Source organism: Lissotriton helveticus, chromosome 6, assembly GCF_964261635.1.
Source record: "Lissotriton helveticus chromosome 6, aLisHel1.1, whole genome shotgun sequence".
NCBI classification, from domain to species: domain Eukaryota; kingdom Metazoa; phylum Chordata; class Amphibia; order Caudata; family Salamandridae; genus Lissotriton; species Lissotriton helveticus.
The window spans coordinates 1,777,126,429-1,777,141,780 of NC_136067.1; the positions used below are offsets into that span (position 1 = coordinate 1,777,126,429).

General features: G+C 44.0%; 1 protein-coding gene across 1 annotated transcript in view; it reads left to right on the plus strand.

Annotated features, from left to right (window-relative positions):
* SRBD1 (S1 RNA binding domain 1) overlaps window positions 1-15,352 on the plus strand; it is a 781,048-nt gene that overhangs the window by 507,634 nt on the left and 258,062 nt on the right. Inside the window, exon 17 of the mRNA XM_078649673.1 lies at window positions 7,804-7,886. Within this exon, the coding sequence (XP_078505799.1) occupies window positions 7,804-7,886 (83 nt within the window). The remainder of the gene's footprint in view (window positions 1-7,803; window positions 7,887-15,352) is intronic.

Below are 15,352 nucleotides of genomic sequence, written 5' to 3' on the forward strand. Positions count from 1 at the left end.
GTAAAGGGGTGGGAGAGAGAATGCGAAGGCGAGATGAAGGAAGGTCTCCCCAAAGTCCGGCTGGGTAGGTGATGGCCAAAGGGGGCCTTCTCCTCTATAGCGATCAGGTAGCTCCACCGGGCATCGGCCCAAAAACTAGGTCTAGCGCTTGACATAAGGCAACATCGTGTTACAAATTACAAAAATAATCACATTAATTACAGAGAGGTTACAAATTCAATACAGGAGTTATTAGTGAACATGAGAAACAAGATCCACAGAAAAGAGAGGGGAAAAAAAGAAAAAGGTCAGGGAGAGTAGGGAGTCCACGGGAGGGAGTCCGCAGCGGAGAAAGATACGAGACATAGGTCTGAGGTCTGACTGGGTAGGTGACGGCCATAGTGGTGTGCCACAGCCTGTCTCCCCTATAGCTGTCGGGGCAGCTCCACCGGGAATCGGTCATATATTTCGGACTCCGCCGGATAAAAATGAGAATCAGGAAGGGACCAAGAGTTAGCAGTGGAGAAAGAGACGAGACATAAGTCCGCGGTCCGGCTGTGTAGGTGATGGTCATAGCGGTGTGCCAGAGCCTATCTCCCTTATAGCTGTCGGGGCAGTTCCACCGGGAATCGGTCATATATTTCGGACTCCGCCGGATAAAAATGAGAATCAGGAAGGGACAAAGAGTTAGCAGTGGAGAAAGAGACGAGACATAAGTCGGCGGTCCGGCTGTGTAGGTGATGGTCATAGCGGTGTGCCAGAGCCTATCTCCCTTATAGCTGTCGGGGCAGCTCCACCGGTAATCGGTCATACATTTCGGACTCCGCTGGATAAAGATGAGTCAGGAAGGGACCAAAAGTCCAGAGTCCAGAGATGGGAAGCCATCTTAAGGTCAGGCAAATCCAGTCTGTTTATCTCCAAGACTCTGTAGGTAGTGTAGTTTCTAGATCTTAGGATTGTTTCCCATTCCTATTATATTGTAGGAGTTCCTTTCTGCTTTTTTCAGCTCTCCTGGCATTATTAAAATTATTATTTATTTAATTCCCAACTGACCTTCTTACCCCAATAATGACTGGTCACTAATTGTCTGATAAAAATAAGTCAATGATCCCTAATGATTGGCCCCAGATAGTTAATTGGGTGGACCAAATTGCCTATACTCATTGGTCTCGACACCGTTCCAATATGGCTGATTATTTGCCCTAGCTGGAGATCACTTTCATGCAGTTCTGCTTTTGTTTCTAGTGTTGTTGTTCGCAAAGCTTCTTTCACTTTCTATTAAATGTGTGGCGGAGTCTTGCCTCTGCCATTTTGTAAGGTTGAGGGTCTCTTTGTGAGCAAGGTCGATGTCTGAAAAAATACACAGAATGCTCTTTCCTCTTATCAAACAGCAGTCTAGGAATTCAAGGACACTACTCAGGGACCTATCTGGGCTACCACAACCCTCTTCTACGTCACTTGGTTGGGAGAAACCTGAGCCACCTCATTCAGGAGCACCCCCAGATGCTTCTTGAGACCCTCTGAAATGCCCCAAAAGGACTGCCTCCGGTGCGAGCTCCCTGGGGTCAGAGAACTCACACTCCACCAGGTGTTGGCATAGCTCTGGAAAACAGGGATTTAAAATATGCTTTCCAGCAACTGAATCACACAGCTCTACACATTTGCTAACCCAGCTACTCTTTGCCTCACCAACCAGTACCTCACACAAGTACCCCACATCACTCTCCTGAGACTTGCAAGACAGTGTCTGACTCTCTCTGACACTCAACCCACACTCTTCGGGGCAATTGCCAAACCAACATACCAGGACTTCTACCATGGGGGAACCCCTTTCCCTGCATCTCCCATCTAGAGTCAGTAGAGTTTCCCTCCCACCACTATGAATATGATCCCCTGTGCCAGTTCCCTAATTCACCTCAGGGACACTGAGCACCACTGGAGCCACCTCATAAACCTGAAACCCCTGGTGTATGTTAACCCCCTCTTCAAGTCAGGCACCACATCTCTGGGTGTGTATACTTCTCCCTCAGCACTAGGTAACACCTTTTTGCTGCCACCATCTGAGCTGCACTCCACCTACAGCCCAGTCAACCTGACTTCCTGAACTACACACATTTATTTTCAGCGAAGGGTCGCTCTAGCTCCTCATACTCCTGGTCTAGCTGCCTCAACCTCCGACCATGAGCGTAAATCTGATTCCTCTCCTCACGAGCCAATCTTTCCCAAAATGTTTCCTCCTCGGGGCCACTGCCCTCTTTGTATTCTGGCTGGGGATCCCACCCCTCAGATTCCTCCTCAGAGTCATCTGATAGTGTTGCTTCCCAGCGTAGTACCTCATAGCTATGCAGGGCTGTCTCAAGATCCTGCCTTGTGGATCTCCTCTTCACAGGTAGCTCCCTCTACTTGCAAAAGGCTTTTAGTTCCCTCATCTTGTAGATGTGCAGGTGCCAAAAGTTGATTCCCATTTTGACAAGGCCCCAAAGGTGCAACAACTAACCAGAGTTCAAACAACCAAATTCCAAAGGGAAACAGGGAAAAATTGTATGTGGTTGTGTAATGGTCAGCACTATACTAGTAGTGTACACCAATTACTGTACGTTAAGCACAAATGCAAGTTCTAATCCTCCCCACTGACCACCAATGTTAGAAATGGAGGTCTCTAGTTAGCAATGGTTGCGCCTTTTTCCAAGTAGGGACCCTAGCTTCTAGTTAGGGTAAGGGAGTTACGCCCTTAGACAACCCCTGCTCACTTCCTTGATAGCTTGGCACGAGCAGACAGGCTTATCCCAGAGGCAGTGTGTAAAGCAGTTGTGCACACATACAGTAATACAATGAAAACACTACAAATGGACACCACACCACTTTAGAAAAATAAGTATCCTTTATCTAAACCAAACAAGACCAAAACAAGAAAATCCATCATACAATAATCAAAATATGCACTTTGCAAAAATAACCTCAATAATGCAGTTCCTTGAAGTTGGTAGTTCTGTCCGGGGCTACCGCGGTACAAAAAACAACCAAATCCAACAGTTTTGGTCGACCGCTTCGGTGCGGACCGGCTTTGGTGTCAAAAGCCTTGTAAACAGTACCTTTCGTTCCAGCCGACCACGTCAGTGCGTGCCGATCGCGGCAAACATCGCGGTGTGAAACGGAGTGGTGTGGTGTGCAGTGCCCTCAGGTCGCGGGGCAGGCAGTGGCTCAGTGACGGTCATCCAGCGGCGTCAGTGAGACCATAGTGGCAGTGCAAAGTGGGGCGGAACTCGTTGCGGTGCTGACAGGTCAGGGTGCAGGCGGCGGTTTCGGTCAATGGAAGCTGGCATTGGTGGTCCCAGACTGCAGTGTGGGACGGGGCGGTGCATCGGGTGACTTACGAGCACTTAGCTCCTTAGGAATTTCATTTGAGACCAGATCTGCACTTTAGAATGTTCATAGATATGTGCTTATTGTTCGCACGAATTCCATTGAATATAAATCAATTTGGATATAGGTAACTACCGTTTCTTTATTCTTGTCACTTTGAAGGTTATATGGCTGCAGCATTCACTGGTTTATGGATCTTCTATTTAAGCTTTTCTGGCAGAATTTGCTTGAATTCATCAGTGTATGCCCACTACCATCTTCTGTTTTTTAAGGCTCTGGAGTCACTTACCTATTGTTCTCATCACTACCTTACCTACCTTCACAGTTTGTTTCTTGGACTATATGGCAGCTGGGTATGTCGCACATATGGGTTTTGTGTCTTTTTCATTTGTTATTTTTTTCTCTTTCTACGAGTGTCATACTCATGGGGTATTAGTGGTTTTCAAGATGATGATTGCAACACATCATTGTGGGACATAGGATTCTAATCTCATCCACCACATTTTAAATTGTTTTAATAAAGAATACTGTTTCTTAACTTCAATGTTTTATCTTTCTCATATATTATCTGCCTTTAGATAGTCCCAATGTAGGTACGATACACTTGTGGGCTGAAATAGTTTATGAAACAACACTCTAAAAGCATCTGCAATCTTTCTTATACAGTTATAACCGTAGTGGTTATACATATGTGTTAAAGAATTTTTTTTTTTTATTTCTATTGCATAATTCGGAAGTTTCTGATAAATCATTTGTGTACCTAAATAAGCTGTCATTACTTATATTTTTAAAAGTTTAATCCATTGAACCATGACTAATATGTTGGAACATCATATACACCGTATGAGTGCTCCGCTGTTTTCTTTTTCTAAAAGTTGCACTGCTGCTGTCCCATGTTTTACCCTTATGGCGTTGTGAAGTTCATTATAAGACTTTCCACGTTACATCAGAAGAAAAAAAATCCACATTGCCAATGCTTGTTTTATGCAGGATGTGAGTAAAAGAGCAAACCTTCATAAAATATGTAAGCAGAGTTTCCAGGTTTCTGCCTTTTTAGGTTTTGCCTGCTCAGCGCTTAAGCTGTGCTTGTGAAATCTCTTGTATTTAATATATCTTAAAAGGAGTCTCTGATCAGTTCCTGTAGCCAAATTACTGTGTTAATTCGCTTTTGTGTGGAACTTTTTTTTTGTTAACTTCACTGCGTGCATTTACAATACTTCTACTAAAGCTGTTTACACTTTTTAAGCCCCATACACTGTCTAAGATCTCTTGACTGTGGAAAAGGGAGACAGCCTCTCACAGTATGCTTGAATGTTTGCTTTTTATTACTTAGCTATGTAAAGCAGATGCTTTAGCCTTAGAAAGTTTTTGGCATTTCCTATTCATGCCTCAGTACCTTTCTTTGTAGGCATTATCGGATTGATTTTTTTCGACAACATTTATTTGGTCATTATGATCAAATTCTAAATGTTGTACTAAACATTGCACGCTATAAATAAAGTTAATTTACAAGAGCTATGATGTATTTTATTACTAAACAGGCAGCCACAAGAGAAGTTACCTTGCAGACAACAGGGTCATGATTTGAATAGTGCAACAGGTGCAGTGTCACTGGTCCCAAATGTCAGGACTCCCCTAAACACCTAATATTGCTATATTTTACTACTAAACAGGCAGTCTCAAGTGCAGTTATCTTTCAAGCAACAGTGTCATTATTTGAATGGTGCAGCATGTGCAGTGGCACTAGGTACAAATGTTGTCAGAACTCCTCTAAACGCTTATATTGCTATATTTACAACTAAACAGGCAGTCCTAAGTGCAGTTATCTAGCAAGCACTAGGATTATGATTTCAATAGTGCAGCAGGTGCAGTGGCACCGGGACCAAAGCCTCCAGCAATCCCACAAAATTCCTAATATCTCTATATTTTATTCCTTAGAAAGCTACCACAAGTGCAGTTACCTTGCCGACACATATTGCTATATTTGACTACTAAACAGGCAGTCACAGTTGCATTGCATTTAAAAGGGCTGTGATTGGAATGGTGCAGAAGGTGCAGTGGCACTAAGGACCCCACTTAAACCAAGTTTATTGCTAAATGTTTTTACTAAACAAGACAGTCACAAGTGCAGTTATATAGCAGGCAATAGGGTTCATGATTTGAATGGTGCAACAGGTGCAGTAGCACCAGGACCAAAAGCTCTAGGCACCCCACTAAAAACCTAATATTGCTATATTATATTTCTAAACGGGCAACCACAAGTGCATTTACCTTGCAGACAACAGGGTCACGAGTTGAATGGTGGAGCAAGCGCAGTGGCACCGGGCCCAAAAGTTGTCAGAACTTCTCTAAACACATAATATTGCTATTACATCAATAATTCTATTTCCCTCTTTCATTTCATTTTTCAAAACTTTACTATTACTTACATACCACTAGTAACCGCACAATATATTGCCTTTTTCTACGTAAACAAGTCATAACACTTTGACAGACTTTCTGTAACTTATATTGTACAACTACTCAGTAAGCTACAACTTACAACAAAAAACTGCTTATTATTAACCCTTTAAGTGCTCCTGTCGGCCGTTGGCCGTCGCAGGCACTACTTGGTTGGTCTGCAAACGGCCAACTGCCGACGCGGCCCTGCCCGTTTCTTCGAACGTTCCGCACTGGCGTGAAACATTCGAAGCAGCTATAGTGTTAATCACATAGGCGAAACATAAAGCATTTACCAATGGCTGTTTTCCCTTGTAGGCAATCATGGTTAAAAAGACCAGTGGGGAGATGGCAAAGATAGCCTTTCAGATGCAAGTGGCAGCATCTCCTGTTAAAGGGATAACATTAACCCTCCTTGGAATACCAGCTTCCTGAAATGATCTATTTACCAGAACAATGTCAGCATCAGAAAGTTAGAAGTCAGAAACATAGAACAGAAAAATAATGACCTTTCACTCCCTCTTCTTCCTCTGAGTTTTTTGAGATTTAGGTGGCGCTCACAACACCGCTGTGAATGTGACGCATCCTGCTGAAACAAGTGCAGCACAGGCTGCAGGTGCTGCCCCGTGTGGGGCGCCAGTGAGTTTGGATCATGATTGTCAGAAGCTTTTTGTGTGGCTCAAGTCACAAATGTGATGCGGTCACTTCTCTGGTTTAATGGGCACACCAAGTGGTGGCTGTTGTTACATTCCTGGCAAGTACATCGCAAAAGGAATCTCTGCCTGCTCTGTGATGTCTAAACGGACCAGCGGTGGCAGCTTTAGGCCGTAAAAAGAGTGGGCCAGAGGCAAAAAGCTTCAGCTCCTCTGGATTGTGAGGACCTGATGATATTACTTTGGGGAGGCACTCCACTCTCAGCTTGTTCTAATGGCAGTCCTTAGTGTTAGATCTCTCCTTTTCTCTGCCACTCCTCTCTTTCTCCCACCCTCGATTTATTTGTTCACCTCAGGCACTTCTTCTCTCCCTTTTACTTCCCTTCTCCATCTTTCGTTTTCTGTACCTTCCTCCTTAAATCCACCTCCTTTCGCCATCATTTTCTCTCTTCATGATCCCATCCCTTCCATTTCTTCTTCTCTAATGTTCCCCCTCTTACCTTGCATTTTTCTTCAGCTCACAGCCCCTCCCTCTCCTTTTGTTTAGCTTCTGTCATCCCTTTCTCTCCACTTGCATTTTCGCCCTTAATCCTCCTTCCCTATAGTGATATCTAGTGATATATAACTCCCTTGAATCCTTCCCTTTCTCTCCATTGCTGACTCATTCGCTTTCATTCTTGCATTTGTTTCTTTAACTCCCGATCCTTCCTCACTTTTCTGTCTTTAATTCTCACACCCTCTCACTGCTTGTCATCCCATTCCTCCCTTTCGCCCCTTTTGTTTCTTTTAACCACCTCCTTCTTTCACTCCTTTCACCTTCTTTCACTTCTTTCACTCCTTCTCTCTTACTCCACTTTTCTTTCTCCTATCTACTTCCTTCCACCAGTTCCTTTCTCCCTTTTTTCCTGTCTCCCTTTATGTCTCACTCTGCCTCACTCTCCCTGTTACCACCCCTCCTCCCCCACCTCCTCCCAGTTTTCCCTTCACTTGTCTCTTTTACTTTCTTCCTCCGACCCTCCTTCCAGGCCCAGTGCTGAACGTGACTTTATAGTGCATACAAAAAAATACACAGCAGAATGTTGGGAAGCTTTGCAAATTCAACCGTAGGCCATTTTGTGGAATCATGTACATGCGTGGGAAACATTTTTGTGGCTACTACAGTTGCTTGGTGGCTTATGATTCTGATGAAGAATTAGCCCCGGCGGCTAAAGCTTTTTGTGTGCTAAAAACCACGAAATACCGTCTACGAAATATTTAACTGCGTATTCATATTGCCTGTTTATTGAGTATCATAGTAAATAAATCTGCTGTTTAAGCGGCCTCGGTTTCACATAAAGTCACAATTGTTTTTACATTGTGTTTTTTTCAGTTTCCATAGCGAGACGCGTCCAGGATCCATTAGCCGAGCTCGTGAAAATTGAGCCCAAGCACATTGGGGTTGGAATGTACCAGGTAAGTCAATGCTGAGCCCCTAATCCCCAAAATCCATCACTTTAGAAAGTTAATTCGAAGCACTGCTTTACAAGCAGGCCTTCTCTCAATTGTATGCTACATTTTTTCCAGTTTCAGTTACTTCACAGTAATCCAGAAATATTTTCTTGTCAGTACTCTTAATGAAAATTGTGCTCAAGTTTTTACTGCCATGAATGAGGTTCTAACCCTGCATTGATTGATTTGTGGACCTTTAAGCACATAGACCGTGGACTGACCGTCCCTGCCCTCTGACGTCCAACTCATTACACATTGCGAGCTGTTGAACAAGCTAGCAGGGGGTAATGAATGTGATAAACACGCCATGAATTTGCATCACTATCTTTGTGCTGCTTAAACACGTATGTCACCAACTCCGACTGCTGTTTACTGTGGTGCTCAAAGGCATCTTTTCACACGGGGCTGGTGTTCTTCTTCCTCTTAGGTGTGTTTGTGTGTTTATAGTGGATAAACTCAAAATCACATCCTTTTCTGAACGTTAAGCATTTTAAATCATTGAAGACGGTCCGTATTTCAAAGTGAGCAGTATCTCATTCTAGCTCATGGTTCTTTACAATACCAGGAAATCATTTACGTCTTTGCAGTGCCTAGATGCACTGCGTCAGTGGCGCTTTACCTTTTGGCTGATGTGGACCCCCCCTTCATCATTACCGGAATCTTGGGACCCCCATTAAGTTATTATTGGAATTTGGGGACCCTCAAATGAGTCCGTTTTCTATAATTTAGCCTGCAAAACAATACACAAGGTATGGAAACAAACATTCATCAAAAAACTTCAACGCCAGATCCCTCCCCAAGCATGCATTAGACATATGGGACATCTTAAACTCTAAGACTCCAGATCTGGTCTTCATCACCGAAACGTGGCTAACAGACGCCAATGCCCCAGACTTAGCTAACGCCCTCCCCTCTGACTATAAAATAATCACACAAAACAGGCAAAACAAGAAAAAAGGAGGTGGAGTTGCTGTAATTTTCAGGGACCATCTAACATGTCTCACAGAGACAACTAATGCATATCCCGAACATGAGCTACTATCATTCAAAATTCTCGTAGAGAATTTTATCATTCTAGCAGGCGCAGTTGTCTATAATCCTCCTGGACAACAATCCAGCGTTAGCGCCAAACTTCTGAACCAACTACTCCCTCTGTGCCTAAAACACAAAAACTACATGGTCATTGGGGACTTTAATGTCCATTACGAAAATACCAACGCCCCTGGATCGGCACAGCTCAAATACGACATGGAAATTCTGCAACTCAAGCAGCTGATCGATGGCCCCACGCACATAGCAGGGCACACCCTGGATCTCCTTTTCACCAACATCGAGTCAGCCACCCTCAAGGAAATCCTCCCCTTGTCCTGGTCTGATCACTTCATGCTTTCATTTTCATTTAAACTTCCCGGCAAACCCGTAAAGACCAGACCCACCCCCCTCACCTCCAACAGAGCCTGGAGATTAATTAACGACTCCATTTTTCAAAATCACTTCCGTGAAATAGACATCTCCCTACCAGACAATTCATCTATCGGTAACAACGCCATCCGGCTAGAAACAGGAATTCGCCAAACGTTGGATAAAATAGCACCTCTGCGAGAAGTCAGGAAAAAAACATCCACCAACGAAAAATGGTACACCCCCACCCTCAAAAGCCTTAAAAGAGAATGTCAAAAAGCAGAACACCAATGGAGACAAACCAAAGACTCTGAAACCAGAGCCAAATATACAACCACAAGGAGACAATATATTCTTGCCATTCGAGAGGCAAAAAAAGAATTTCTTACGCAACGAATTCACGAAAATCACAACTCGGCAAAAGAGTTGTTTAAAATCGTGAAAGAGCTCACCAATCCAACCAGCACTTCGCAAACCCTCACCCCCTCAACAGAAGCATGCGAACGGATTAGCACTTTCTTTTCTGAGAAAATCGACAAAATTTACTCCTCCTTCACCCCCTCCCATCCCACCACCCACTACGATAACCCTGATGTAGATCTTCCTACTCACGACAAAAACAACGCCCATCCAGACATAGGCAACTCCCCACGTCTAACTAACTTCCAACCACTCTCTGAAGAAGGAGTGTTGGCAGTTCTCAAAGCAATTAAATCCGGCTCTCCTGCAGACCCCTGTCCGCACTTTGTGTTTTCGGAAATTGCACCGACACTCTGCCCCCTCATTACCAAACTCTTCAATCAATCCCTCGCCAACGCGTCCTTCCCAGACTCCTGGAAACACGCATCTGTAACCCCTCTCCTGAAGAAAGCCGGCTCAGACATCCTCAACCCAGAAAACTATAGGCCGATCTCACAGCTCCCCTACCTCTCCAAAGCACTGGAGAAAATAGTAAACTTACAGCTGTCCAAATATTTGGAGGACAACTCGCTTCTGGACCCTACCCAAACCGGCTTCAGATCTAACAATAGCACCGAGGCCACGCTGCTGGCAGTGTCGGACAGTGTCAGATGCATCACAGATCAAGGGGGATCGGTGGCTCTGATACTGCTAGACCTGTCGGCAGCGTTCGACACGGTGTCGCACGAATGCCTGTTAAACATCCTACAGAGCAAAGGAATACAAGACACAGCGTTAAAATGGATTGAATCCTTTCTGAGCAACCGCTCTCAAGCTGTGCACATGGGCCAATTCCACTCTAAACCCCGTCACATTGGCTGTGGAGTCCCACAAGGGGCCTCTTTAAGCCCCACTCTCTTCAATGTCTACGTCTCATCTCTGGCTGACATTGGAAGAAAGTGGGGCATCGGCGTATGTTCATACGCCGACGACACACAGCTGATGGTGACCATGGATGAAAGATCGGAAAGATCGGAAACAACCAAAATAAAACTACATAGTTGCCTCTCTGAAATGGCAGAGTGGATGCGTAACCATTGCCTCAAACTTAATGCCGGTAAATCCGAAATACTACTGTTCGGAGGAGCAAAACTATCATGGAATGACACGTGGTGGCCACCGACACTGGGAACAGCCCCCACCCCGAAACAGTATGCCAGAAACCTCGGCATTATGATGGACAATGCATTATCCATGAAAGATCATATACGCATACTCTGGGGTAAAGGATTTGCAATCCTGAAACTCCTAGCCAAAATCTTCTCCTGGATCCCACTGGACTGTCGGCGCACAATTACTCATGCCCTTCTGGTTAGCCGCCTGGATTATGGCAATGCTCTATTCGAAGGGATGAACGAGCAACTGTTCTCCCGCTTACAGGTTCTTCAGAATCAGGCAGCCAAACTGGTATGCAATAAGGGCAAACGAGATTCAGCATCAGCATGCCTGAAACAACTCCACTGGCTGCCAATGCGCCAGCGAGCCACCTTCAAACTACTCTGCCATGCGCACAAAGCCCTCCACAAGACAGGCCCTACAATCCTGCAAGGGAAAATTGAGTTTTACATTCCAAACAGGAACCTAAGATCCAACAACTTAGCCCTAGCTAAACCTAAACGCATCTACAAAACTAGAACGGGTGGTCGAGCCTTCTCACACCTGGCGGCCAAACGATGGAATGATCTGCCCATGGATCTTAGACACACCACAGATCTCCTTCAGTTCCGGCAAAAACTTAAAACTCACCTCTTTCCTAAAGACTAACTCCCCCCGTATGAACTCAGCAGTCCCCTTTTTCTTTCAGCGCCGTGATATCCCTTGGGATGAGTGTTGCGCTCTACAAATACCACAAATAAATAAAAATACTCAAACGATGAAATGTTACATTTAACTCACAAACAAATATAAATAAAATCAGCATATTAATATTAATGGTAATTTTGGGGCTTTTTCTAAATTCATTTGAGGTCACCCATTGTCCTTACTGTATTCTGTTTGATGCACATACACCTCTCCCTCAATTCAATCTGAAGATACCAATTTAATTTCTACTGTGCAGTTTCAAATACCTTCACATATACAGAATGGTTTAAAACTTTACATTTTACTTCTTTATTCTTAAGCACTTTATTACTCTGTTTATATTTTCTAAGCAGTCACAGTCTCCAGGGGTCCCCAGACCACAGGTTAAGAGTCAATATGTCATTAGGCCCTATACAAAATTAGTTGTTGCGTTCCTTAGTGTTATATTCCCCTATAAGTGACCAGTGGCGACTCCTCTGCTAAGGCGGAGGAGCTTCGCCCCACTACTCCTTGAGCAGTGCAAAGGAAAAATAAAAAGATAAGAAGTTATTATCATTTTTTTTCTTTGCTCCATGTCAGGTGGGGTGGGGCTGACTTGCTGCAGAGGGAGCAGGAGTGGTTTGCACTCCCTCTCCATGTGCGCATAACGACTTGACCGGCCCTCTAGGCCGGACAAACTGTCATGTGCACGTTCCATGTTTTCCATTGGGCTGTGTGGCAGAGTCCCGTGGAGAACATGCCCAGCCTCCCCGGCAGTGCTTGAGCGGCCAAACAGGCTACTCAGACCAATCACATTGCTGCTCAGGCAGCGTCGTGACTGGCTGGGAGACCCCAGAAGCCTGGGTGCTTCCGGTGCTGCCTGCAGATGGAGGAGAGGCGTGCGGCGACGGGAGAGGCTTGCGACAGTGGCAGTGTAGAAGGTGTGTTTATTTATTTTATTTTTTCACATGCCACCCCTTTCAGAGGCAGCCACCCCTGGTTGGCATTCAAACCGGAGACCATGAGGTCTAACACAGATTCCTGCGTTTGATGTAAAAGTCGACTGAGCTACCTCACCCGGCCAAAGGACTTTGCATCCCATGCCTTCTTGGTCTGCGGTGTCACTCATGAATCATCACTTTATCCTGCCTTACAACTCCTTTCATGGAACTGGTGTCAGAGGTATGGATTGCAGCTATGCATTGTAGTTCTGTCCCACCAGCTCGTGTACCTCAGGGGAAGTCTTTTTCATTCAATAACTCAGCTTGCTGTAAACCTAGTCGCCCATGCATCTCCAGTAGTTACACTGTGTAGCCTCAATGAGAATGCAATACAACTGGACTTAATGGCGTTTCTTTTCCTGTCAATGAAGTACAATTGCTAGTCACCAACCCTTTTATCCAAGGAGCAACCAAGCGAAAGAGTCAATCAATATAATGTAGTGCTTTTGAATTGAGATCTGGGCAATTTTCTTAGAATCCCTCCACAGGAGAGCACAGAAGACTTTTAAAAGCTTGTATCTCAGGAAAAGTTTAACTTATTGGAGCATTATTTCTCCTCAGATCGTAGGGATAATGGACTAGAAAAGCCAAAGCAAAGAGTGTCATGAGAGAGTTGAGTAGTAGTTATGACACCTTGGCTAGGACACAGCTTCGAGATAGATTGAGGTGAATGATTCAGTGAAGAGAATCTGCAATACATTGATTTGAAAATGAGATCTAAAGTTTTCGTTTTTACAAAAGTGTTGAGCGAACTTTGCCCCGACTTGTGTCACAATGCATCCTAGGTGAGATACATTTATGATCTGATTAGATACAGGGAACAGACTTAGTCAGCGGGCGTCCTCCTTCTCCTGAATAACCATCTCTTTATACCTGGAGTTTTTTTAATTTGGGTTTCCCATGTTAACTATCCGACACGTATGTTGACCTTTTACTGCAGTGTTCTGGCATTGCTGTGAGGCCTAAACAACGAACACCCAAGAAGGTGCAAAGGTGGTTACATGCAACGGTGATATATTACTACTATCTAAAAGTAAGATTGCAAGCCTACCAGTAGCTTTATTGTAATCTTTTCAGCCATCTTTAAATGGCCCTCCATTTTGAATGCCCGTTTTCACCTTTCTTAATGAATGCTCACTGTGTTTATTAGTGATCCTTACACCTCAAATTAAGTGTTTTACTGCTTTTCGTTTTCATGGCTCTTTGATTTTGTTTCTTAACTATTTTATTTGCTTTGTGTTTGACCTAAATTCTTAACATTTATTTCTTCAGCAGAGCATACCTTTCCTACAAAGTACTTATCATTCCTCACATCTTCTTAAGGCATCATGATATAATTCTCTTTGGAAATCTAAAAAGATTTTATAGTTAATTTTGAATTTGTTATAGTTATTTTGATATTGTTCTTTATTGATCATTTTGTGTATATTTTTTCCTCTGCTATAAGTTTCTTTATTGGAACGACTTCTACATCGATCTGCCATAGTCTTTCTGCTTTCCACCTAGTTATTCTGCATCTGCCCTCTCCGTGCCCTTGACAGAGTGAGAGTGAGAATGTCACCTTCTTTTCTAGCTGCGATCCAAAATCAGTCCATCAGAAGGTCATTTCTTTTCCTTCACATTTAATCAGCTCTACCTTGCTGAACTGTGAATTCCATCCCTTTACAAAATACCGCTTTTAGAGTTCACTTAGACGTCTACATATCACACTAGAGTTGCCCAACAGGCGGTCAGTTTTCATAAACATTTTCAGAGGTGGATCCTGAGCTAAACATCCACCTCATTCATCAGAACATTGTCCTAGTCGGCTGCAAGCCATACCTCCATTTCACCATGGAACTAATGTCCTGCTTCAAACAAGATATATATAGATATATATAGATATATTCGTTGAATACATATATATAAAAGAAACATCTTGCCTCATCAAAGTGGTCCGTCTCCTTCGCCGGCGTGAAAGCCTGAAGGTGGTTTGGAGTGTTATTCGTTGAATGAATATATATATATATATATATATATATATATATATATTACACAAGTTGCCTGCTATAGACGAGCCCACACAAGGAGGTAAGTATGCGTTTCTTTATTGAAGGAAGCAGCGAGGGTAACAACACAGTGCCTCGCTAAAATCTTCTGTCCCGCCCGACGCGTTTCGTGCTTGGTCAGCACTTCTTCATGGGCTTTGGGCAAATCGCACCGTGAGAAGGCACAACAGACAATTATAAATCCCTGCAAATGTCCAAGTTCCCACCTCCGTGGGTGTGGCCACAGAGCGTTGAATCCTGGTATTTGTAGTGCCTTTTGGTTTCCCATGTGGGTTGCGTGCCTTCTCCAAAATAATAAAGTTCTGTTTTACCCCTGTGGGTTGCAGAGTACATCAGGGCTGTCTCCCGCATCCGTTCACTCCTTCAATATAAAATGTCGAGTGATATACGCAGAGCCCGTGAGCTTGCTGCGGATGAGATGTTCTCGGATGCACTGGAAAGTGAAACAATTATCAATGGAGAAACAAACACTGTGAGTGGAGCTGACACTGCCAACCTAAGGGATTCCTTTAAACTACTTGAGAAATACAAGCGACAAGAACAATCAAAATGGTGGGAGGCACGTTCATTGAAAAGATATTTGGACGTTGGAAGAATCCCCAGAGGGCTGTGTAGCACGCTGGCCCCAAGTTATGAGGCACCTAACCCACTAATGATGGCGGAATGGGGGGAGTGCAATTTGGAGTACTCAAGACGCCTTGTTCAAATTCTATTGAAATATGCTGAAATAGATGGTGCA